Here is a 25,964-nt window from a genome sequence, read left to right on the forward strand (position 1 = left end):
TCCGGAGCTTCTATGACTTGAGGCTCTAAGTTCTTTGCCAAGATACATTTTAAACCATTATGCCTCTGTGAAGTCAATATTGGTATCTCCGTAATTCTAATCATTTTGCAGCTCATTCTTTACCGATGGGGTCAAAATTTTGACCCCCCTTTCAGTTTTTTTTTTTTTTTAACACCCAGAGAAAGCCACTTCTGTGCTGAAACTGAGATCGTGTGAGATATTGCCAAGGGTTCAAATATCCTACAAAGGGATTGTTGTAATGGTAGAAAGGAAAGATAACATCAGCTACCTCTTGCCAACTTGGTATAGATCCTTTCTGAGACTCTCACTGAAACATGATCCTGGGTGTCAAAAGTTCCTTCCAATTTAAAGCACAAGCTACCTGATTGGTTAGTAGTAAGAGTGGGAAGTAGAAATTCTGTAGTTCTATTTCTTAGTTCTTTTTCTACAAAATTACTTAAAATCATTTATCTCCTTAATAATTCATCTTGAGTTATAAGTGAATTTTTAATGGCCTATCAAGAAAGATGTGTTTTAAAATCAAAACGTGCTTGAAATCAAAGACGCTTTTTAAAAACTAATAATTCTTGAGAATCTGCTGATTTCTCGTAAACCATTTGTTCACCTTGACAGATCTCAGATTTAGTGGATAATCTGAATATTCCAAATGGGACAAGAAAATCCAAAAAACAAAAGTTTGATGATGAAGTGTGTTATTTTAAATGATCACAACAAAATATTTCATTAGGACTATATCTGAATTCTAAGATGTTTTGGAGGCAGGAATCTAATAAAAGGAATTAGTAGTAAGAGTCAGTCTTCTGCCCACTGAAAGGGAAACTATGAGTAGACGCAAACCTCAAGATAAGGAATTTTAAACATATGCTTGACTTCCTAGGTAGAAATGAAAGAATTTCCAATCCATTTCAACTTCTTTAGATCTAGTACCATTTGTTTTGTAGAGGCAGATGGAAATAAATGGTATAGGAAAGAAGGAAGGATTTATGCATATTTGAGGGGTTGGTGAGTAGTTGCTTATTAAAGTTTTAGGTTTGGGCCAAAGCAGAAACATCCCTTGAAAAAAGTTATGCCACAATTTAGCTCTGTACTTATATAATTAGAAGTGGTAAACATTTAAAAGATGTTTTAAGTTAATAAAATGTTATACACAGTTCCTCTTCCCTCTCTTGATTATCTTTAAATTGGTATTCTTCCTATTTTTGTACTTTTAATACATATTTATGATTTCATAATAATACTGTATATATTAGCCAATACCTATTTTATAAGTGACACAGATTTTGAGAGAAGAAAAACAAGATAATAATTGAAGTTATACATAAATATAAGGAGAGTTATTAGAAAGAACCCATAAAATAACAATTTAAGGTGTTCAAAAACACTGCTCTTTTTCTTCCCCTCACACTATTGACATCGACATTGCTGAAATGAAGATACTAATTGGTAGAGGAGGAGGAGAGAGTGAAGGGATCACTACAGCAGTGGTTCTCAACATTCTCTCTGCGTTACAGTCACCTAGGGAGTGTTTTAAACATACCCATATCTGGGTGCCAAGATTAAGATTTAATTGCTGTGGGAAGGGGCCTAGGCAATAGTAGATTTAAAATTTTCCCAGGTGATCCCAATATGAACCACTGCTCCAGTCTAGACTTTGCTGGCCATTTCAGTAGCCACTACTCACATATGGTTATTTAGGTATAAATCAACTAAAATTAAATATTTACTTCTTCAGTTGCTATAGCCACATTTCAAGTACTCAATAGCCATATGTGGCTAGTGGGTACAATATTGGGCAGTGCTGGAGGCTGTTGGCAGGGACAGAACCTAACAATTATTTAGCACTGTTACAGAAATTGATACCCTATTACGATCTTCCTTTTCTGCCAATATAAGGGAGATAAGAATATTCATTGGGCAACATGCCAAGCATGTAGGAAATTTATATGAATTATCCTAGTTAATCCCTACAGCAACCCACTGATGAATACATTATTCCCATTTTTATGTAAGTGAGGCTCAGAAAAGTGAAATGACCTGTCCAAGGTCACACAGCTAGAACGTGCTGGAACCATGGTTTAAACTGACACTAAAGCTTATACTCATTTCATTATCAGCATTTCTACAGCATATTCCTCAAAAGTAACAAAAATATATACATACAATTGAATATTGTTCAGCCATGAAAAGGAATGAAGTTCTGATACATACTACGATAGGAATGAACCTTGAAAACATTATGCTAAGCAAAATAAGCCAGACACAAAGGGACAAATGTTATATGACTCCACTTATATGAAATATTCAGAATAGGCAAATTCATAGTCAGAAAGTAGAATAGAGGTTACCATGGGCTGGGTAGCAGGGAGGAATAGGGACTTTTTGTTTAATGGGTACAGAGTTTCTGTTTGGGGTGATGGAAAAGTTTTGGAAATAGTGGTGATGATTGAACCTTGTGACTGTAATTAATGCCATGAATATACACTTTTAAATGGTTAAAATGGCATATTTTATGTTATGTATATTTTAGCATAACTTAAAATAATTTAAGTTACAAAAGGATTCTGTTGCCAAGTAAATTTGGCAAACACTGGATTAAACAGATTTTCTAATTTAAGACTTCACAGAGCCTTTACTATGCTACTGTTTATTGTGAAACTCCAACAAGAGAAGCATGTGGAACACAGTTTTTCAAACTTACGGAATCCTTTTGTCTAGGAGTGTGTAGCAGAAGAGAACATACTTTGGGAAGTGCTGCGCGAAGCCGTGTCACTCCCCATTTTTTCTATGGATATAAGTCATAACTTTAGATCAGTTATTCTAAATAGAGTGAACTGTTTGGGGACTAGCTGAGTGTGTGTCTTACCAGGCAGAGGTGAGGCTTTTGTAGGAAGGAGTTAAGAATGGATAGGGAAGGAAAGTCAGGGGAAGCATCTGCTAAATCAGGCATGGTTACAAGTTACTTTGATATGTCTTTCTCTCTTTTTTTTTTTTTAAACTTCTAAGATACTATTAGTACTGGTTTGGCTAAGTTGCATGCTGGGATATTTCTTTAATCACTTGCATTTTGAGGACCCTAATACAGGTCACATCAAAAGAACTGATAATTTAAGATTACAGAACATAACTGTCCAGCAGCATAGCCACAGGCTCCTTGGATAGCCAATGATCAAGCATCTCATTGTGTATTTATTGATTTAGCACCCTGCACTTTGATGTGTAGATGGAGGCCACTGATGTCATTACCACTTATCATGTATTTATTGACTTCCCAAATAAAGTAAAAAAAACTGTGATTTATTAACATATTAAAGCTATAAAACTATTAATGCAAATTTCAAGCAAATCTTCCTTAATTTAGGTTTTGGGAGAATTTGGTTCAATGACCAGGGTAAGAGAGAACTGCATTCATTTTTAAATTAATTACATATTGGGGAAAAAATCTGTTATTTTACATATCCAAATAGGCTGTCTTTATTACTGTACCCTGTTCATTTCCTTTGTAGAATTTTTAAATTATATACTTGTTTTCTGATGTAATGCCTGTCTTCCTCCACCAGACAGTAAGCTTTATGAGTAGAGAGACTAAAATTGTTTTATTCATTATAAGTTATAACTAGGACTTAGCATGGTGTCGCCTGTTACAAATAAATACTCATTATTTTTAGAATGAGTGAATGAATGAATTAGCAAATACTCTATTCATTTAAAAATAGAAAGAAGTAATACATATCTGGGTATTCCATATTTTGTGTCTAAGAGCTTTCAAAATAAGCCTAATATATTGTTTGAAGTAACTGTATTTTTACTTCATTTCATTACTCCATTCAGGAGGTTTTTGTATCCTTCTAAGTCACGAAGAATTTGGGTAAGATTATTTGTCAAAGGAGAAGGGAACTAAGTCCTTTACATATGTTTATTTTTAATCAATAACCATATGAAACAGGTGCCAATTTACAAATGAAAAACAGCTTCAAACGAAGGTCCAAAACTTTTTTTTTATCATGCCAGTATAATATAGTGGTTAAACACACAGCCTTGGAGTTGGACTGTGTCCATAGGAGAGATAATTTAGGTCTCAGTTTCCTCATCTTTAAAATGGAGAATAACACTACCTATCTCTTCAGACTATGATGAAGAATAATGTATTCCAAGTTCTTCCCAAAGTAACTGGCACAAATGTTCTGGTCACTGGAAAGGTCTAGCTTCCATTATAAATTAGTTAATTGACATTCTAGCTTTTACACGAGTCTTACATGATTTTAACTAGTGTCATTCTGTCACAGAGAATTTGATTCCCTTTAGGAGTACTGAGAAACATTAGTGCCTATAATTATCAGATTTGGGACTCAGTCTTTGTGGTAATTTCACCAAGGTCATACTGTCTTCTAAAACTCTTGGCAGTCAGCCAGCTGGATCTCCCTGTTGATACCTCTTCTTCAACATGTTATGGCTTCTCCCCTCCAGACATCAATAAATAGTAACTCATTTTTCAAAGCCATTTTCTGTAAGTTCTGTGCCTGATGGATGATTCTTACTTTTTAAATAATTCACATTTAATTACACAATACATGAATGTGTTATTTTTGTAAAAAATGGAAATATTACCAATGAGACTTTTTATTGCCATCCTTCATGCCTGTCCCCTCTCCTTCCCTGCCTACTCTTCTCACCAGTGTAGTCCTCTGTGTGTGCATATGTGTCCTTCCAAATTCTTATGTGCATTTATTATACGTATAGATAGGACCCTATAGAAACTATTATATGTGTTCATGTTAACATGAAAGGTATCATACTTTACTTTCTGCAGTTTGCTTTTTTTAGTGGTGTGGTTCAATGTTATCTTGGAGATCTATATTAGTAAAGAGATTTCACTTATTTCAGTACTGAGTGGTATTCCAAATTAATAACAAAGTTGTATATTTAGCTACCTTCTTCTGAATGGACATTTAGGTTTTTCCCAGTTCATTGCTACTATAAATAAACAACCTTATGTGTGTCTACTAGTATACAAGTACCAGTAGTTCTCTAGGACAGTGGTTTTCAATGCGACAGTTTTGCCCCCCGCCCCCCCCAGGGGACTTTTGGCAATGTCTGGAGACATTTGTGGTTGTTACAAGGTGGGAGATGGATGTGCAACTGGCATCTAGTGGGTGAAGGCTAGGAATGCTGCTAAAAATCCTACAATGCAAAGGACAACTCCCAACAAAGAATTACCCAGTCTAAAACATCAAAGCCAATGCCACATTTTGGGCCTTTTGTTGACACAATGGATTTCTGAATCAGTTAACTTATCCTTAAAATAACAGTAATTTATTATTTTTCATGACTTTGTGGATTAGATAGGAAATTCCTGAGATCATATAGCTGGACAGTTAGTATGTCTGGAAGAGCCAAGGTGCTTCACTCGTCCAGCAGTTGGTACCAACAGCAATCTAAGATGCCTCAGTTTTCTTCCCTGTGGCCTCTCATCTTCCAGCTCACTTACATGGTCAGGACATTGTTTCAAGAGAGTAAAAAGTGGAAACCCACGATGGCTTTATTGAGACCTGAACCTAGAATTCACTCAGTGTTGCTTCTCACATTCAGAATTCACATAGCATCACTTCTGCTGCATTCTATTTGTCACTGCAAGTTGCAAAGCCAATCCATATCCAAGACAGGAGAATAGACTGTACCTCTGGGTAGGAGGAGCAGCTTCTACCAAGTCACACTGAGCAGAATTGGTGATGTAAGGGTTAGAAGATAAGTGTGAAGTAGTTGGAGTTTTAGAATGGTATAAAACTGACTGACAGTGTTCTTAGACCTAATGGAGATACCAAAGACCTAATGGGAAAACTGAAGCAAACTAATTATGAGGGCAATGATTCAGTCTATTTTTATTGATAAATGCCGGGAAAAAATCACAGGTCACTTATATTATCACCGCACATATTACATTATATTTTATTATAAAGATCTGTGTGAATCCTTATATTTTTATCCATGGTGTCCAGAGCATAAGAACTCAATAATTTTTTGTGGAATTAAGCTGAAATGACCACATGCCAACCAAACAATTCTGTTGGCCCTTGGCAATTGCAGGTCTAACATTCCAAGATTTGACTATTCAAGAGTGGTCCTGAAGGGCCATGATGTGATGTCATTTATAATTGCTGAGGCATAAATATGAATCATGCTGTGAGGCTGGTATGCTAAAAAGGACTCTTAGCCATGGAGTGAACTCAGTTCAGTGTCAACATCTTTACCTCCACACAGCTTCAATGTCTTCAGCCTATCAGGAGTGAAATCTCATTAGTGAAATCTTATGAAAGGGTCTCTTAATTTCCAATTTTACTTCACTGCATTTTATAAAGACAATTAACATGCTATAGTGGCATACGTCCACGTAAAATTTGTGAAGATCTCCGGATCCGTAGCTGTGGCTGAGTCGGAGGCAGACAAGTGTGCCCAAGCTTCCACATGGAACCACCACCAGAAATGTCTCTATCTCAGGGGTACAATTAGAATATGTTTTGAAAAGCTGAGCCACAGTTCAGGTGAGTACCACTGGACAGGCAGTCCAACCTCTTTTGCCTTTCCTTACTTGCTGTGTAGCCAGAACTATAAGCTCCTGGGCCCCATCTCAGAGAGAGACCCTGTGCAGAGCTGGACCATGAATCCTGAAAAGTAGTCAACAGTTAGAATTTGTGCTTATCTTTCACGACTACTCACTTTTTTTTATTTTTAAAAATTTTGTAACCACTTTATTGAGATATAATTCACACACTACTCAGTCACTTCTTCAGGGCTCTGCTGCCAAGTAAAAATGGAGTCAATGATAATGCTGTGGTCCATTTTTTGTTTTCAAAGCAAAGGTACTTCTGCTCAAGAGGATCTTGGGGTATTGTACCCATTTAAAATGTTTAAATGTACTTTCGTCTTATCTTTATTATTATTCACTCATTTAAGTTGATGAATGTTAAGAAGGGCAGCCAAATCTCCTGTTTTATAAAACTGTAGGAACAATAACAGAGCAGGTTAACTTTCAATGTGCATTTTATAATATACTATAGGAAAAGCATTGGATTAAAATTCTTAATGTCCTTTGTCCCCCCACCCCCACTTTTTTGCACCTGGCATATTATAATCTATAATCTATTTTTATCCTCTATGCCAGGTGATTCTGCAAAGGAAGATTACAGAATAAGAATACTTAAATACCTAAAATGAAATAGTTACATTTAGTAATCCCTGTATTTCTAGTTGCAAGAAAATGTAAGATATATGGTTTGGTATCATTCTGTTTAAAATGTATTACAGGAGGAAGTCTAACAGGAGCTGTATTTAATCCAGCTTTGGCACTTTCACTACATTTCAAGTGTTTTGATGAAGCATTCCTTCAATTTTTTATAGTATATTGGCTGGCTCCTTCTTTAGGTAAGCATATTTTTATTTAATATAATTAAAAGATTAGAATATTTTAAATATGATATGGAATGTCACTGTAACATGTCAATTTCCAAAGCCAGAGTAGGGACAGAAAAGAAAAAAGGTAGGAAATGTTATGCCTGAAGTAACATTTTATTTTGTGCAGTATCCTTTAAAACTGTTTTTATCTTCAAAGAAACAAATTACCTAGTTAAGGGTAGTCAGTTTGAGGTCTGATACCCCTTTAAGAAGCCCTCAGATATGAGGGCAAAAAAATGAGGAGTAATTACTTCCTTTAAAAACAATCTTTTTTTTTTGGCTAAAGGAATTTGTTTTTTTCAAGTTTGTGAGCGCCAAATAAAATACTATTTAGTTCATTTGACTCATTTTACAGAAGGGCATCTCATGAAACAATGCAGAACTATAATAAATGTAGTTTTAAAATTTTCCACAAGTTGCATTCCTGTTATCTCTATCTGGATCAGATATGTAAAACTCCTCTTTTCAGGTAGGTCAAATAACATAAAAAAGTTATAAAATAACTGTAATCGTGATATGCATTTCCTTATGTAAGTTATCAGCATTTCTTGATTTTGTTTAGTCATCTGTTTTAAGCCTGACTATAATTCATAACTATAAATGAATATGAGGATAGCTGGCCTTCTGTTAGTTCATCCTTCTTTTTATCCGGTTTGCATTTTGTTTCTTGTTGCTCATTTCTTTAAAAAAAAAAAGGGGGTGGGGAGGAGGGTACTTATAGGAGAGAACACAGGCATAACAGGTTTGAATAGCCATCATACTTCACTCCTTCCATTCCTTCCATTCGTTTCATTTAGGAATTTTCCTCACATTTAGTATCTATTATGCTCAGCAATATCTATAGGCCTAAACATGAAGAATATCAGAGAAAACCTGTATTTTAAAATGCTAATAATGGTAGCTTTTTCTCATCTATTGATTACTAGTATTTTCCAGTAAGTTCTTTAAATTTTCTCTGCTCTTAATTTTTAAGAAGTAAAAAAGGTCACTGAAGTTCATGAAGAAGTTAAAAATATCACTAATTGGACTGGTCTACTGAAGTTTTTATATGGAAAAATTCTCTTAATATGTCTTATTTGAAATGAACATATATTATTAACATTATATATTTGTTAATGTGCTCCAACTACAATTTTAACAGTAGGCCCATGATACTAAGGAATTATGTCATTCACTACTTGAAAAAAAACTGAAAAGTAGGCCTTTCCAAAAGAATTTTAAAAGAAAAAAGAAACAGAAGTCATTGCCATTCTCTGTAAAAAGACCATGACTTTTTTTTCATTAAACACATTTTCTAGCCTAAATCACTTGATAACTTTTTCCTGGAAGAACATACTGGAAAAAAGTCTCATGACAGAAAGGAGAAATCACTTCTGCCCCTTTAGCAAATATACAGACCAGACAGTAGTAGGGTAGGGAAAACAGTATATTCTCTTCATGACAGTGTGGGGCAAACAGGAAGAGAACATTACTTGTTGCCATTACCAAAACATTTTAAAGAACCACTTATCCAAAAAACAATCCAAATATGTAAATGAAAAACAAATATACTTTTATTTCTTTACTTCCTATCCAAGGGATCTTTTAAAAATGGGATTGGGATCAAACTTTTCTGCAATTATGTATGGCCCTAATTAGCCTGTTGAAAATATACATTCAAAGATTCTTCCTTTGTTAACCTAAGGATCTCCTAGCTTTTTCTAAACAGACCCAAATAAAATTTCTGTTCTAGTTTTTCATTTAAAGAGCCATGTTCCTATACTGCTTTCAGAAGTTTGTGAATGAGAAACAATATAGAAATAATTCGATAGATGTGGATAAAAGACATGTGACTAAATGACAGTTTTTAGAATACTGAATTCTGGCTTGCCACTGACTTTTGTCATACACTGAAATTACATTCCCATTGGGAAAAGAAATGGCCTCAAATGAAATAAGGTCACTATTAAACTCAAGAAGGATAAGAAAAATAAATTTTATTTTTATAAGAGTCATTCAAAGAGCTAAGTAAGAGATGAGGAGTCAAAGCAAACAAACACTAGGCAGTGCCACAGAGTGCGACAGAGGAGAGTAATTGCGAGATACCTATCTTCTTTCCCTTCTTGACCAAGCAGGGAGCAAACTATTCTTGGAAGACATGGTCCTTGTTCTTTCTTGTTTCTCTTCATAGCAGAGATAATTATAATTCCTTTAATGGGCCCTGCCATCTTCCCCAATTAATGTTAGAAATGTGACTATAAGAATGTATATAGAATTAATTCTCTAGCTTACACATTTCATATAATAAAAATCTGCAAATTCTATTTGCTTCTATGAAACTGCAACTCCATTTTTAGAAAGTTTTAAATGTAATGTCTTATTTTCTAGCTGACTTTATAAAGAAAATGTCAAATTTTGTGGATTTATTAACAGACTGTTTCTGACTTTTAAAAAAATCTAAAGCCTTTGTTTGCAAATCAGATTCATCTTTCAAAAATATGTTAAGCTATCCAAATGCTAGTCAAACCTTAAGGTTTCCTCTTGTTAGCAAACAGGAGTAAACTATCAAATCTGCATGTGACAAAAACACATTCTTAATCTAAGTTTAAACTGATTTAGAGCTTTAAGCCTACATACCTTCAGATAAAAACATTAACCACTGCAGACTTCTCTGTTAGACAGTGATTTGAGTCCTGTGCCTAAATCTCCTCTGTCCCTATTTCCCAGTGAAAAATTTTAAGTCTTAAAAAATGTTTTTTAAAAAAATCACACTGTTTACATATATATACATATATATATATGCTAGTTTAGATTTATCTGGCATGACCTCAAAAATGAAGATTTGCTAATATGTGATTTTTTTAAAAACATATTTAAGATTTAAAACGTCAACTGAAGTTTTCTTTCAGATACTCTGCTTATTAATACAGCTCTAAAAGCTATTAATTGTTGAGACTAAAATGGAAACACAAGTCCAGAGTTTCTCACTCAGCAAGTCAGTAATGAAGCCAGAACTAGAACTCCAGATCTATTTTATTTATCCTTTGAATTCATTGTTTAGATCCTACTGGTTTTTCCAAGTACATACTGTTTTTAAGGATTCATCGTTGAAGAAAAATAATGTGAGAATATTATATTTTAAAATACCTACATGTTTCATGTAGAACTGATGTAGCTAATTCTCTTAAACATAGCTCTACAAATCTCTAGGTATGTAACTGTATATAATCTTAAATTATAACCACTGAATGATTATTAACTTCCTTAGGGATTGTTTTGTTTTTACTGTACTTTTCTTTCAGGTATATTGCTGATGATTTTGATGTTCAGTTTTTTCCTTCCATGGCTGTATAACAACCACACAATTAATAAAAAGGAGTAACTATTCTAAAAGACTCAGACTAAGTTTCAGGACAGTCAAGATGGATGTGATAAAGATTTTATCACCTAATATTCACACACTGGCTGCACTGGAGTCGTCAATGTTATCTTCCTTTGAAGAAACTGCCTTAGAGTTTTCATCACTGGGACTTAAAAAAAATTACTGTGAAAATGAGGTATCTTGTGTTTTTCAGTTAAGACTTGTTCTTTTAAGCGTGTATTAAATGCTGCTAGAAAAGACTCTTTAAATATAAATCTCAAGTGATAATTGTTAATTTTGATGAAAAAGAAATTGAGTACAGGGTGAGAAGGGAAGGGAAGGGAAGGGAAGGGAAGGTGATGGTAGGACCAAGAAAGAGTACATGTATCATGTGTCACCTGAATGAACAAGATTTTTAACCAAAGTTCAAACAGTCATGCTTACAAAACTGGAGAGAGGATACTTTTCAGCCACTACCTCACACAGTGATACCATCAGCAGTGTCATCTTTCAATAGGAAAGTTGCTTTTGGAAGTAGATTATATACCTACTCATACTCAAGGGGGTTCCTGAATTTTAAATATATTCTAATCTAAAATATTTTCTCTAAATAGACAATCTCACTAGCTTTAGGCAAACTGTCATTCTTTAATAGAATAAAGCACTCCTACAAGGTGTAAGCTTTTCACATTCTCATCGGACTAAACAGCTACCTTATGAAGTAGGCAGGGCATGTATTTTTAATCTCCAGTTTACAGATAAGGAAACGAAGTCTAGAAGGGGGTTTACTGCTTTGCCCAAGGTCAAATACAGCCAAATATCATCTTTAAACTTCTACTTCAATACAAAAAAATATTCTCCGTCATCATTAAGACTAAAGGAAAATTGAAGATTTTAAAGAAACATTAAATACTTTATAATGTTACAATCTGTTTAGGAATTAACAGCGGTTTTTTTTTCGGCTTAAAGAACCTTCAAGTTTTCCTCTATTAGAAGCTTTCTTTTATTGTATGTCTACTTTTTATTAAAAGTTCAGATGATAAAAGTATGTTTCTCTTCAAAGGAATTCCATTATCAGAGTTAAAACTGAAAGCAAAAAAAAAAAGCGGGGTGGGGGGGGCGAAATAAGATCTGTTTGAGTAATAATCAATTAAGCAACTGATAAACTGCCAGGTGATCTAAGTGCTGCTTGGTGATCAGCCTGTGATAGTCACTCCCTTTACACCTGCAGACTGAACCAGACTGCTGCAGGCTACCCAACAAGGCAGCCAGTTTGACAGTCATGGACTTTTGACTCTTGAACTTAGGAATACATACCGTAGTATTTTCTATTTTAAAAAGCAGAGTTCATAAAATTGCAACAATGGCTAAATGCAGTCTCTGACTTGTTTTATTTGGCCTGCACAGTATTTAAAACAAAATAACAAGCTAGTTATTTTAAGCTTTTAAACCACACAAAAATCCATAGTTCTAGCTTCTCTTGAAAAAAATCAAAAGATCAGTCAATATTAGGCCTGACTTCTGCTATTACAAGCACACAAAATGACTGGTCCCTTTAAAATAGTCCCTTTGCCACTCCCTATGTCTCTTCCAAACATGAAGCTGAATCTCACTTATTATTTCATGGCTGTTTTTCTTATAGGAATTTTTTTTTATTCATGTCTCTTTATCATGAGACTGTGGTTTAAGAAAATTGAGTATTAATTTGTGAAAATGCCCAGCCCTCTAAACTGCACTTGTCAGAATTAGAGGTTGTGACTTCTGATGACACGGCTTCCCCTGCGGTCCTCTCAAATGGTAGCTTAGCTGTTTTCTCTATCACACCCCTTGATACCACTGGGCCTGGAGATGGAACAGGTCCCTTTCTCCTCATCTATTCTCTGCTCCCCCCATTAAAAACATGTCATCAGACCATGCCACCTTCTACCTGGGTACTTCTTATTGCAGTTATCTACTGTACAGTCCCCTCAATTCCCTCTTGATCCTTTAGGAATTTAGTTCCTGTCTCACTCTCACTCTCCACAACACTACTCCAGCTGTATTTGTTGGTGATTTCAATACTTACAAAGACGATCCTTCCAATATCTTGGCCTCCCAGTTCATTGGCTGAACTTGAAAGGCTCTTCAATAATTTTTCCCTTCTCTTCTGCCTCAACTACAACTTTGGTCATACCTTGAGCTTGTCATTACCAATAACTCAAACTCTTCTCTGATCTCAAATACCTCATTCCCCAACCACTAACCCCTCTCTCCAGCTCACTCGCCCTACTATCTCATCTCCAATGATCCTCTGAACCCCCACGGGGAACTTCTGTCCACCGATACCACCACGTTTTCACATCTTTCTCCCCTCTCAATTACTCTCGTCTCCTTCAGCAGCTTAAATTACACTCTTGCATAGAATCTTAACTCCCTTGTTCCTTTATCTCATCATACTCACATGGCTTAACCACAATTTGATTAAATCCAACTGTCTGCTTATTCCATGCCTGCACCCAAACATGAAATAGAAGAAAAACTGGAGATAGCAGTAGGACAGTTCTTTCAAAGACTTTTGCTGTAAGCAAAGAACATGTGGAGGAAATTGGGTCAAGAAAGAATTTCCTTTTTTCAGGTGGGAAAGACATCAGCATGTTTACATGCTGAGGGGAATGATGCAGTAGAGAAAATAATGATGTAGGAAAGGGAGGGGAGATTTCCCAGGTCCATAGTTTTTAATTGGCTAGCAAAGATGGAAGCAAGTGCACAACGAAGGGGCTGGCCTTAGCTAGAAGCACAGACAGATCATTCATAGTAACAGGAGAAAAGGTAAGAATATATGGGCACAAGAAGAGTTGGTTAAGCAGATGTGATGGTGGGAGTCTGAAGAAGTTCTTCAGTTTTCTTCTTCCCATTTTTTCTTGAAGCATTCTAGTCAGCCCTTCAACTCTACCATTCCACTGAAATTCCTGCCAAGGCCATCAATGACTTCCATGCTGTTAAATCAAGTTCTCATACTTCTTACCTATCAGCAGCATTTGATACAATTTATTGCTTTCTCCTCCTGAATCACTTCACTTCCAGAAAATTATTGCCTTCTCAGTTTATTCTTCCTCCTTTCCCCAAACTAAATGATAGAGTTTCCCAGGGCTCAGTCCTCTGAGCTCTTTTCTACTTATACTTACTCCCTTGGTAATTTTATCCAGTCTTGTGGCTTTATGGCAACTATATCCTAGTAACTGCCAAATTTCTGTCTCCAGCTTGTACAACTGTCCTGAACTCCAGACTCATATCCATCTGTAAATGTAACTCTATACTTGGTTGTCTAACATATAACTCAAGTTAATACATGCAGCTCTAGTTAATTCAAACTGCATAGTTTATCCATTCTATTGATGGTATTTGTACTTACTCACTATTAAATCAATGCATGTGATAAACATTCTTGTGCATGTCTTCTTGTGTACATGTGTTTTTCTAGGGTAGTAGGCTTTCATACTTTTCATTATGGCCTACTAGCATAGTTTGGTCAAGCCTCCATCTACTTACTCCTGTCCAGATTATTGCAATAACTTCCTGTTTCTATTACCAGAGTGATCCTATTAAAACAATCATATCATGCAACAGCTCTCTATTTCAGACTTAAAGGCATATATTCTTCGATTTAACTATTACAAAACTGTACGCAACTGTTGGTGCAAAATATTAATGTGTTGGGAAAAACTGCACATGAACCAGTGTGATTTCTGGGTTATACGGACATCACTGCCCTACTGAGCAATCATTTGTGAGCTAGTTCACATTATTTAAAAACACACTGTAGCAAAACTGTATTAGAATGCTAGGGCTAGAATAACCACACTTCAAAGCATCCTACATAAGGAATAATTCCTAGCTTCTAAAAGCACACAGGATTCCACAACTTCCTGCTTTTAAAAGACACTGTAAACAAAATGAAAAGACAAGTCACAGACTAGGAGACTGGAATCTAGAATATATAAAGGACAGATCAGTAAGAAAATAATAACTTAAAACTGGGCAAAAAATACGGAAAAGTCAAATATAAAAGGAGGAAGGTGTTCAATCTCACTAATAATCAGGAACATGGAAATTACAATCCTGATGAAATTCTACTTCCAAATTCATCAGGTTGGCAGAAATTCAGGAGTCTGGAAATATCAAAAATTGATGTGGATATAGAGAAGCATTATTCCCTAATGGTGGAACTGTAAATAGCTACAATCGTTTTGGAGAACAGTTTAGCAAAATCTAGCAAACTTTAAGATTTACATAAGTGGGGCTTCCCTGGTGGCACAGTGGGTTAAGAATCCGCCTGCCAATGCAGGGGACATGGGTTAGAGCCCTGGTCCAGAAGGACCCCACATGCCACGGAGCAACTAAGCCCGTGCACCGTAACTACTGAGCCTGTGCTCTAGAGCCTGCGAGCCACAACTACTGAGTTCATGTGCCACAACTACTGAAGCCCGCGCGCCTAGAGCCTGTGCTCCACAACAAGAGAAGCCACCGCAAAGAGAAGCCTGTGCACCGCAACAAAGAATAGCCTCTGCTTGCCACAAGCAAAGAAAGCCTGCATGCAGCAAGAAAGTACCTAATACGGCCAAAATAAATAAATAATTAAAATTTTAAATCTTAAAAAAAGTAAACAAAGTGCTTAAGTAGGAAAAGCAGCGGAAAGATTCAATTAATAAAAGTTAAAAAAAAACATGCAACCCAATACTATATAGTGTTTATAGCATACATATACATTTAGCAAAAATACAAACACATACATAGTTATGATCAATACCAAATCTGGGATGGTGGTTACTTCTGAAGAGGAGGAAGGGGACTGGGATCTGGGGAATACAAAGGGAGCTTCAACTGTATTTGTACAATTTTATTTCTTAGCTGCATGTGAGTATATGGGTATGTGTTACATTAGTATTTTTTTTTTAACTGAAGTATAGTTGAGTTACAATATTACATTATTTTCAAGCGTATAGCATAGTGACTCAGTATTTTTGCGGATTTTACTCCATTATAAGTTATTACAAGATAATGACTATAATTTCCTGTGCTACACAATATTTCCTTGTTGCCCGTTTACTTTTTACATAATAGTTTGCATCTGTTAATCTCATACCCCTAATTTGTCCCTCCCTTACTTCTCCCTCCCCTTTGGTAACCACAAGTTTGTTTTCTATATCTGTGAGTCTGTTTCTGTTTCGCATATACATTCATTTGTATTATTTTTAGATTCCACATATAAGTGATATCATATAGTATGTCTTTTTCTGACTTATTCCACTAAGCATAATATTCTCTAGGTTAATCTTTTTAATATGCCCAAAATATTTCAGAACACAAATTATTTATAAAGTTAGGTAACGATAACCAACTTTTCCTTTACCTGCAGAGTTTTGCATTTAAACAATGAATGATAATTGTAAATTTTTTAATTCTTTGAAACTCCAAACTACGATACATAGCCCAGATCCCTATTCCTCAGATAAAAATTACGACCATGCAGATGTTTTAGTTTTCTAGTACCACCATAACAAAGTACCATAAACTAGGTCGTTTAGAATTACAGAAATTTATTCTCAGTTCTGGAGGTCAGAAGTCCAAGCAAGGTGTCAGCAGAGCCATGATCCCTCTTAAAGGCACTAGGGAAGCATCTGTTCCAGACCTCTCTCCTAGCTTCTGGTAGCCTCAGGCATTCCTCTGCTTGTACATGCATCACTACAACCCCCCATCTTCACATGGCTTTCCCTCTGCCATGTCTGTCTCTGTGTCCAAATTCTCCCTTCTGATAAGGACACCAGTAAATACTATATTAGGGCCCATACTAGTGACTTCAATTTAACTTGATCACCTCCGTAAAGACCCTATGTCCAAATAAAGTCACATTCTGAGATGCTGGAGGTCACGACTTCAACATATCGTTTTGAGGGGACACAATTCAACCCATGAACGCGGAAAAAAAACTCGTCTCCCTCCTACCCCAGTCCCCTACTTCTCCCCCAAACAACTTTCTTATGCATCATGTATATGCACATGATACGTATAATCCCCATTGTAACCTCCAGCCCCTTTTCTTCTATACAAATATCTCTGTGTCTTGTTTTTTAATCTAATGTATCTTGGAGCTTATTCATTATTGGTACATAGTATCTAAACTTTTTTTTTTAACATCTTTATTGGAGTATAATTTCTTTACAATGGTGTGAGTTTCTGCTTTATAACAAAGTGAATCAGTTATACATATACATATGTTCCCATATCTCTTCCCTCTAACCAATTCTTTTTAAGGGATACAGTTTTCCACTGTACAGAGGTACTGTAAATAATTGACCCAGGCTTAACTATAGACATTGAGGTTGTTTTCAGTCTTTTACAAATAAAGTTGCAATTAATATCCTTGCGCTTATGACTTTTCCTAATGTGCAAATTTACCTTTTAGATAAATTCCTTTAAGTGAAGTCTCTGGGTCTCTCATGTGCATTTTAAGCTTTGACAAATATCAATAGTACGTCCCTCAGTTTCTATAAAAACCTTTCTTAACTTTAATTATATACAACCCCAATTTATAGTTTTTGTTGTTGTTGTTTCTGTTTGTTTGTTTTTTAAGGTTTGGGGATGCAGTAGACAGCTGTAAATTTTGCAAGCCAGCATCCAAGCATCCTTTCTATTTGGGATAATCCACCACTGTGAGAATCTGGGCAGGGGCAGTGCCCTTCCACTACAGAAGCTAAAAGGGCCAGATAGTCCTGTCTTCTGGCAACACACACAGTGCCAACCAGGACCCTGTGGTGACTCAAAGACACAGAAGCAATTCAATCAGTCTAACACCCAGAGGAATCACAACATCTTATGTAAACCAATCCTAGTTCCTAACCTTTCTCTGAGCCTGGTTTATTTCAGCTTTCATGTCCATTTTGTGAGCTACCAGATAGCCTTTTGTTTGCTTTTTTTTTTTTCTGCTTAAATTAGCCAGATTTGGATATTTACAACCAGAATTTAGGCTGATAATTTTGGTCATACTTTTATGAACATAAATTGCTACACTACTCTCATATTTGCATTACACGTTGTGAAGGCTTAGACTGCTATATTTTGGGGTAATACATATTTGCTTTTCTTCATAATTCTGTCAGCTGTTTACTGCTGCTATTAATATGCCTGAGGCAACCACCCCTTTTCTCCTTTTCTAGCCTGTTACATACCTAGAAACTAGATGAGCAAGTCCACTGGACCTTGTAGAGCAAGGGTAGAGACCTGCAGTGAAGGCCTGAAGGTCCTTCAAGAAAAATGCATAATTTTATCACATCTGTTTTAATTGCTCAGTGGAAGTTTAAATATCAGGCATCTCAGATGTATTCTAAGAGCTGAGTTAACATTACATTTGTAGCTGCTTCTTTCTGTTATAGAAAGAATTAACTACTATTGGTAATAATTAACATTTATTGCATCATCTTCTAGACAGTTGTTAGTGATTCATACAATCTTCAAAATAATCCAAAAATAAAATCCTAAGAAGAATTCGCCTGTATACACTTTTATTTATTAGCCTTCTCATCCAAGTTATGTATTTCTATTTTATCTTCTTAAAATGGTGCTAAAAACAACAATTCTAAGTTCACTGCTCTCCCCAAAGTTGTCCTGATTTCTCATCTGAAGTTATTAAGTCCCTGACATTAGATATTGATTTTATTTACGTAGATAAGAGCAGACAAAGCGAGACGCTAGTGAAAGTATTTTTCAATTTCAGCTTCTTTGTCAAGGGATGGCAATAATTCTATCAGAATCCTCCTAAGAGATTTTCTCAGATTTTAATTACTATCTACTAGCCACAGAAGATGGGTACCAGATGAAGATTCACCCATTCTAGAAATACTTTAAAAATATGATTTGTATGACAATTAACTATATAGTGATTCTATCTGAAATCCTGCAGATAAATAAAATTTTATCTAAAATTTCTCTAACAATGAGTAATCACACTTGTCTTCTAAAAATAAAGGGCTATATACTATGATCATCTGTGCATAATCCCTCATCTTTAACAATACCGGCAAGATCCCAACAAGATCTCAAAATACACAATCAACATTTAAACAAGCCTATCTGAAAAGTATCAATATCTGATGAAGTGACCTGAGGGAGGCAGAAATCCCCTGGGATATTTTAATGAATACATTTTTAAACAATAGAACCTAGATCAGACAACCACTAACCCTAGCTATGGGGCGAGAATGTCTATGTCTTTTCTTAAAATTTCCTCTACACCAAGAAGCAGTTCCAGCAACCCTAAAATTAAGTTCAAATAGAATCAAGAAATGTTGGCTTGCTGATCATTATGAATTTTATTTTTAAAAAGTGTGACCTGATCTTTTCTTCTTTCTCTTATTTTCTCAAAGCTATGGGTACACCTGCCTACTATTACAGAATGTTACAGTTGACTCTTTTAAAGTCATTTAGACTTTGAAAGTCTAGTCCTCTCATTTTACAAAGATGAGGAAGTAGGTCCAGAGAGGTTAAATATCTTGTCTGCCAAGTCAGAACTAGATGCTTGGTCTCCTGCATCTTAGCTGACGGCATTATCCACAATACCAGGCTGACCGCAGCAGTGCCTACAGGAAACACAGTGCACAGAATCTCAACATTTTGTTGATATGTTATCAAAGAGCACCTTATGTTTCACTAAAAGTCATGATTACAAGCATGTAAACATGACTTTTAAAAGGAATTCAAATAGAATTGCTAAGATTAGCCCATAAGAATACCCAGACTGCTTACTGAAGAATGGATAAACGTCTAGCATAGAATTATGAGTGCTGCTGAGATTGGTAGCAGAGAAATTTGGGAACTTCCTGTGCTGTCTATTGAAATTTTAACACTGAAAACCCTGCAGTAAAAAGAAAATGTGCTTCCTTTCAGCTGCTGGTAGATGGTTAGGCTGAATGGTATTTGGGAGCACAGGCTTAAAAATCACAGCTCCCTACCTATGTGACCTCAAGCGTTACTTTACCTCTCCCTGTATAACTCAGTTTCCTCATCTCTAAAGTGGGATCATAAAAGCACCTATACCTCATAAGGTGGTTAAGAATATTATATGCATAATGCATGTAAAGAACCCAGAACAGTACAGACAAGGTCTCAGTAAATTTCAGTTCCCATTTCCAAGCGGCCTTTATCTTTGCTTGTTGTAACAAATTCAGTATTTATGAGAGTCTGGTCAGGAAAAAGAATATTCGTTTTTTTCAGTCTACCATGCAAGATGAGGGAAACCAAGTAAAAGTGCTGAAAAGAACACTGCGCTTAGTGGTGACACACTAGTCACTAATTAGGCAAGTAACTGTGAATAGCTTTCCTAACCTATTTTTAAGGTCATGAAGTCCGAGTATAGGGGCTTCCCTGGTGGCGCAGTGGTTGAGAGTCCACCTGCCGATGCAGGGGACACGGGTTCGTGCCCCAGTCCGGGAAGATCCCACATGCCGCGGAGCGGCTGGGCCCGTGAGCCATGGCCGCTGGGCCTGCGCGTCCGGAGCCTGTGCTCCGCAACGGGAGAGGCCACAACAGTGAGAGGCCTGCGTACCGCAAAAAAAAAAAAAAAAAAAAAAAAAAAAGAGTCCAAGTATAAACCTGTAATTACAAATCAGTCTGATAACTACCCAGGTGTCTGTGAAAACAGAAAATTGAGAGTTGAAAAGTATGCCCTGAGAAATTACTCCTGATTCAAGTGGAAGCAGAAATCCCTTTGAAATGTGTTATGACCTTGTCCTACTAAACATCTGCCTGAAGCTCTAACTATACATTTTCTTACTTATTTCATGTTCATGTTCTCAACAAAAGTCAAACAAAAATAAGACCAACAAGATTCTCAGTTTTTGCCAACACTAATTTTTTAAGAAATGTTTCTCATTAATGGTTTTAGGCAAGAATGAAAATGGGAGGGAAGTCCAAAAGGGAGGGGATATCTGTATGTGTATGGCCGATTCATTCTGTTATGCAGTGGAGGCTAACACAACATTGTAAAGCAACCATACTCCAATAAAAATGAATTTAAAAAAAAAGGATAAGAGCACAATAATATAGAAAACCTAGATTTATTTGTTAAGCTATTACAAAGACAAAACAATTATCTGAAGTACTTTGAGAACTTCACCCCAATTTCACTTGTTCTTTTACAGAAACTGACCTAAGAGGTTGGGAATGAAAGGATATAACCTAAGAGGTTATAAGAGAACAGACTGGTGAAACATGGTGAAAGGAGCAAAGGCTAGGCAAAAGCACTTGTGTTAGTGGTAGTATGGGTGGCTGAGCTGTTTCTGAAGAGGCTCCCTAGAGTTAATTAATCTGGGTTCCCAATTAGTAAAAAGAAAAAGACCTTTAACCCTGCGGAGACTGTGCATAGGCCAGGATTTATCTGAGATCTCTGTTTTTCTTTTTTTAAGGAGTAAGGGTATTCTTAGGCCCTAAGGTGTATATCTTGTATTCAGCCCCTCTCTTTCCCATGCAGTCTACCTACACCTTCAAGTGCCAGTGCATTTCCACCATGTAGTGCTGCTAGGTTATGAGGATGCATATAGTGAAGGCAGGAATTATAAGTCTACAGAGGGTACACCTAGACACAAAGTTTTGGAGTAAATGATAAACTACAAATACCCTCTTGGTTAAGTTAATTCACCTTTGTTAATAAAGGTCATAGTTTCTTGTGCTGGCGACAACTTGTTGTCTCAGTATAATCTGTCTCAAGAAAGAACTGGTTCAGGTAAGTTTTGGAGAAGGAAAAAGACTTTCATCAATACCCACTCCACAGTGGAAGAGGCACCAAGTTCTCTCCTAAGGTTATGAGCAGAATCTGAAAAACAAAAGGTTTACAGTGTTTATAATAATAATAGCTAATTTATTAAATGCCTAGTCAAGAGTGCCAGGGACTTAGATATATTATGTCTCAGTCTTTGCAACAATCCTGCCAGGTATTTACTATCATCCTCATTTTTTGGAAGAGGTAACTGAGAATTAAAGAATTTATACGCCTGTCCAAAGGCACACAGCTGGTACGTGGTAGAGTTGTGATTCCACTATTCATGTGCCTTCCCCTCCACCCTATCTCATGCATTGAGAGGTCCTAGCTCCATTATCTTGAAATTTTTAATAGTTGCATACACACTCTAATTATTCCTTGTTCACTCCTCAAAAGCAAATGTTATTTTAAATGATTAAAAATTTACGGACATTGTTTGGAATTGAGGTCAATTATCCAGATGAAGAACTTATATAAACTTTATGAATAAAGTATCTCTCTGCTCCAGCTGTAGCACAAAATGAACGGAAAACAAATCATCAGCTCATTAGAAAGTTTGGGCTATTTTACAGTTATTTCACCATAAAATTGCATTACAAAGAATCCTAAGAATTCTCGCCAGGAAAATGCTGTAACGTCCCATTTGTGTAACCATTAGTGACATACCGAATAAGTTTCTCAATCTTATTAGTAGAGCAGTTGGTGTTCTCTGAATAGTCTGTTTTCAAGAAGAAATACGTTAAAGCCAGATCAAAAAATCTGTTTTCCAGTTTCAATAAAAGTTACTGAAAAAATCCACACGCTATAAAGAATGTAATAAATAAGAATCTGAGAAATAGGGAAGAAGACTTATATTGGTACTAGAAGATTTCCCATGAAGCAGAATAGTGAAATACTGACATCTGGAACTGTGAGATCTGAAAATTAACGTTAACAGAGCTTCAGCAACGTGAACACATAATTTTAGCTAACTGCAGAGGAGACATTGCTGATTTTAGACTATATGGCTACCAATGACAGAAGTAAATGTTGTGGAAATAAATATTTAAAGAAAGAGATATTAAATCACAGAACTCAAGATTATTTTCTAATAGTTCCACTGGCATCTAAGAGGAAGGCAGAGTTCCATTATCACAATTCATGGTTACTATAAGAAGCGATGTTATATTCACAGTGGCAATAATCTGGAAGGTAAATGGAACTTGAAAAACAAGGGATCTTACAACCTAATTGGATGACTGACAATGGTATAAAACTCAAGCCAAAAAGACATAAATCTTGCCACGTTATTACTATATGCTTTAATAAAACAAAGGACCTGGGTATAAGTACTCAAAGAATGGAAAACAGCTAGTATTCAAGAAAATGCTATAAGGTCAGCAGTAGAAGGACGTTGTAAAGGGGACAGTGGAACAACAATTTAACAATGTAAAAATCTTAACAGCTTTTTTTTTTTTTTGGCCACGCTGTACAGCTTGTGGGATCTTAGTTCCCGGACCAGGGATCAAACCCAGGCCCTCAGCAGTGAAAACACAGAGTCCCAACTGCTGGACTGCCAGGGTATTCCTGATCTTAAGAGTTTTTAAAGGAAGGACTGCTAATTACCAATCCTAGTTCAGTATGATATAAACTAGCTACATGACCTTCAGCTAGTATTTAACATACAGTTGAGATGCTCAAACTGACAAAGGACAATTTATTTCTCAGAGCAGCATGTAACAAGTAAACAGTCAGGAACAAACTTCAGGCAAAGCTCATGAGAATGTGTCAGAGGAGAGAAAATTGGCAGTGAACTCATGTCCATCAAGAAAAGCAGGAATGAAGCAACTTGGGAAGTGACAGCTTTGGGGCAACTGTACGTGGACTTGATATGGTTTGGCAAATCAGCCTTTAACGCTGAAGTGCCCAGGACCTTGGTCCTCCATTATATTCAAAATGAGGGAAACGGATACAAGATTATGATTCAAGGCTTAAACTCAGATTGGAATGACTTCTACTTCCTCCCTCAAATGAAAAGTAGTGAGTTGCAGCAAATCTCTGCTTTGTGTTTTTTGATGAGTATGTTAAGGTTTCAAACATCACAAGTGGGAAAAGGTGACTGAGCAGAGCAGGACATGACCTCAGGCTCTGCTGTTCCCACCTGAGCCAACCAGGGAGATCTCTGTTTCTGAACAAAGGGTAATGTCCTTCTCCTGATTCACTGAAGATGGGTATGTCTTATTCTTCCACGTACTCTCAATGCCTAGCATAGTGCTTAGCACGTAATAAGTGCTCAATAAATGTTAACCTGAACATCACCATGTTGGCAGATCTTGATTTCTTAGGGAAAAAACCTACACGATTTTAAATAATTTCATAAATGAATAACTAACATTTTTCCACAACTGCTAATTTTATAGAGTTCTCCTCAATTATGAAAATAAAAATCAATTATTTCACATGATTTTCATGTTCAGTGACAAGGGAGAAAATAAACTACTCACCCTAAAGCAGCATCAATCATTTTCAGTGATCAACATCTGCATCCTCAAACTGTCCAGCAACTGTTGGTGTAGCATCTACCTCCATCCCATCTGAAGAAAAAATTAACCACTGAGCAACAGTCTACTAAGCACTTCAGATAGGTAAAGATGCAGCTCATAGTTAGACCAGAAGGAAGCTAGTGCCCCCTGCTTGTAGGAGTTGCAGTTTCTTTCTCTTTTGAAAATTAAAAGTACCAAGGAACAAACTGAGAAAGAAAAATGCCACCTGTGGATTTAGGCCAAGTTAAAATTAGTCTATATATTTAACATTTACTTCGCAATTCTCAACCTGAACACCGAAAGAACACTAGGTAGGGACTTTCAAATGCAGTAAGCATCCATTGTTCTCTCTTCACAGAACAGTGCTAGGTGTTTACTGTGTGACTTTTTTTTATGATATGAAGTCCTATCTTCATAAGCTTACAACATAATTCAGGAGAGAAGACTAAATAAGTAGAGCGAGGTTCTTACTTATCTCTTTTTCTTACCTCATTGAAAAAAAATGGAGGGGGGAGGACAAGAAAAAAAAAGGCCCTCTGGAAAGAGTTGCCTAAAGCTGCTTTCTCCACTTCTTCACTTCCCACTCACCCCTCAACTCTTTAGCCCACTACAAACTGGCTTCTGCCTGCAGCCCACTGGCACACCACCACCTTGATATCCAGCAGGGCATGCAAAAACAACACTTATCTAAAATTAACTCATGGGCTTCCCTGGTGGCGCAGTGGTTGAGAGTCCGCCTGCCGATACAGGGGACACGGGTTCGTGCCCCGGTCCGGGAAGATCCCACATGCCGCGGAGCGGCTGGGCCCGTGAGCCATGGCCGCTGAGCCTGCGCGTCCGGAGCCTGTGCTCCGCAACGAGAGAGGCCACAACAGCGAGAGGTCCGCGTAACGCAAAAAAAAAAAAAAAAAATTAACGCATCATCTTTCCACGTAGAAAATGCTTCTCTCTCCAAAGAGTTTTGCAAAAGGATACCTTTTACCTGCCTAACCCAGAAACCCCTACCATGTCTCTAACTTCTGTTGCTTCTCTCTCTTAAATATCTCTCAAATCTGTTGTCTTTTGACAAGCACTGCCACTCCGTAATTTAGGTCACTATCTCTTATCTAATTTAAATCATAAAGTACTTAACAGGGTTTCTCTTCTTTCCTCTAGTATTTCCCTCTGCAATTAATTTTTTGTTATCATAGCCAGAGTCATCTTCTGAAATATTAATCAAACTAAAATTCTTCAATGGTTTCCCAATGACCTACGCGTAAGCTGAAATTCGTTAACACAGCTTTGAAGTTCCTTTAATATACAGCCCAGTTCACTACTCCACTTTATCTGTTGCTATAATAACTACCCTTCACACTCAGGGTTCCAGACATATGAACTTTCAGTTCCCCAAAGCTAAATGGTCTCTTGGACCTTTGCACATGACTGATCCTTTTACCTGCCTCTCTCCCCAAACTGTATGCAATCCCTCTTCACTTGGTTCATTTTTATTCATCTTTAGATTCTGGCTTAAATGTCACTTACTCCCTGAAGTTTGACTCTCTCCCTGACTATCCAAGCTGAGTGACAGGCCCAGTCTCTGATTCCACACTTCCTCAAGTCTCGCCTATATCTCAATGCTGTATCACAATGTACTATAACTACCTAATTAGTTAATTTATTTTTCTCTCCACTAGATTGTCATTGACAGATATAACCGCATCTCTCTTGAGCACTCCTGTATTCTCTGTACCTGGCACTGTAGCTCAACAAACACCTCTTACATAAATAAACACACAAAGCACTGAAATGCCAGCAGTAGAAATTTCACCATGTATATATCTAAACATCACGTTGTACACCTTGAATA

The 25,964-nt window shown here is 36.5% G+C and overlaps 2 protein-coding genes across 7 annotated transcripts in view; one reads left to right on the forward strand and one right to left on the reverse strand.

The window, feature by feature from the left end:
• Positions 1-11,095, forward strand: part of AQP11 (aquaporin 11) — a 12,234-nt gene extending 1,139 nt beyond the window's left edge. Inside the window, exons 2-3 of the mRNA XM_024749310.1 lie at positions 7,321-7,437; positions 10,749-11,095. Of these exons, the coding sequence (XP_024605078.1) occupies positions 7,321-7,437; positions 10,749-10,828 (197 nt within the window). The 3' untranslated portion in view covers positions 10,829-11,095. The remainder of the gene's footprint in view (positions 1-7,320; positions 7,438-10,748) is intronic.
• CLNS1A (chloride nucleotide-sensitive channel 1A) overlaps positions 5,899-25,964 on the reverse strand; it is a 34,891-nt gene continuing 14,825 nt past the window's right edge. For 3 of the 6 annotated variants that reach the window (XM_024749324.1, XM_024749351.1, XM_024749344.1), the window contains 2 exons: positions 24,080-24,169; positions 20,880-21,650 (listed from right to left, as the gene is read on the reverse strand). In XM_024749324.1, the coding sequence (XP_024605092.1) occupies positions 24,102-24,169 (68 nt within the window). In that variant the 3' untranslated portion in view covers positions 20,880-21,650; positions 24,080-24,101. Of the gene's footprint in view, positions 6,681-20,879; positions 21,651-22,262; positions 22,315-24,079; positions 24,170-25,964 lie in introns of those variants that run through there. The other 3 variants (XR_003003700.1, XM_024749361.1, XM_024749334.1) reach the window with 3 other exon arrangements.

Source organism: Neophocaena asiaeorientalis, unplaced genomic scaffold, assembly GCF_003031525.2.
Source record: "Neophocaena asiaeorientalis asiaeorientalis breed wild unplaced genomic scaffold, Neophocaena_asiaeorientalis_V1.1 scaffold363, whole genome shotgun sequence".
Classification (NCBI taxonomy): domain Eukaryota; kingdom Metazoa; phylum Chordata; class Mammalia; order Artiodactyla; family Phocoenidae; genus Neophocaena; species Neophocaena asiaeorientalis.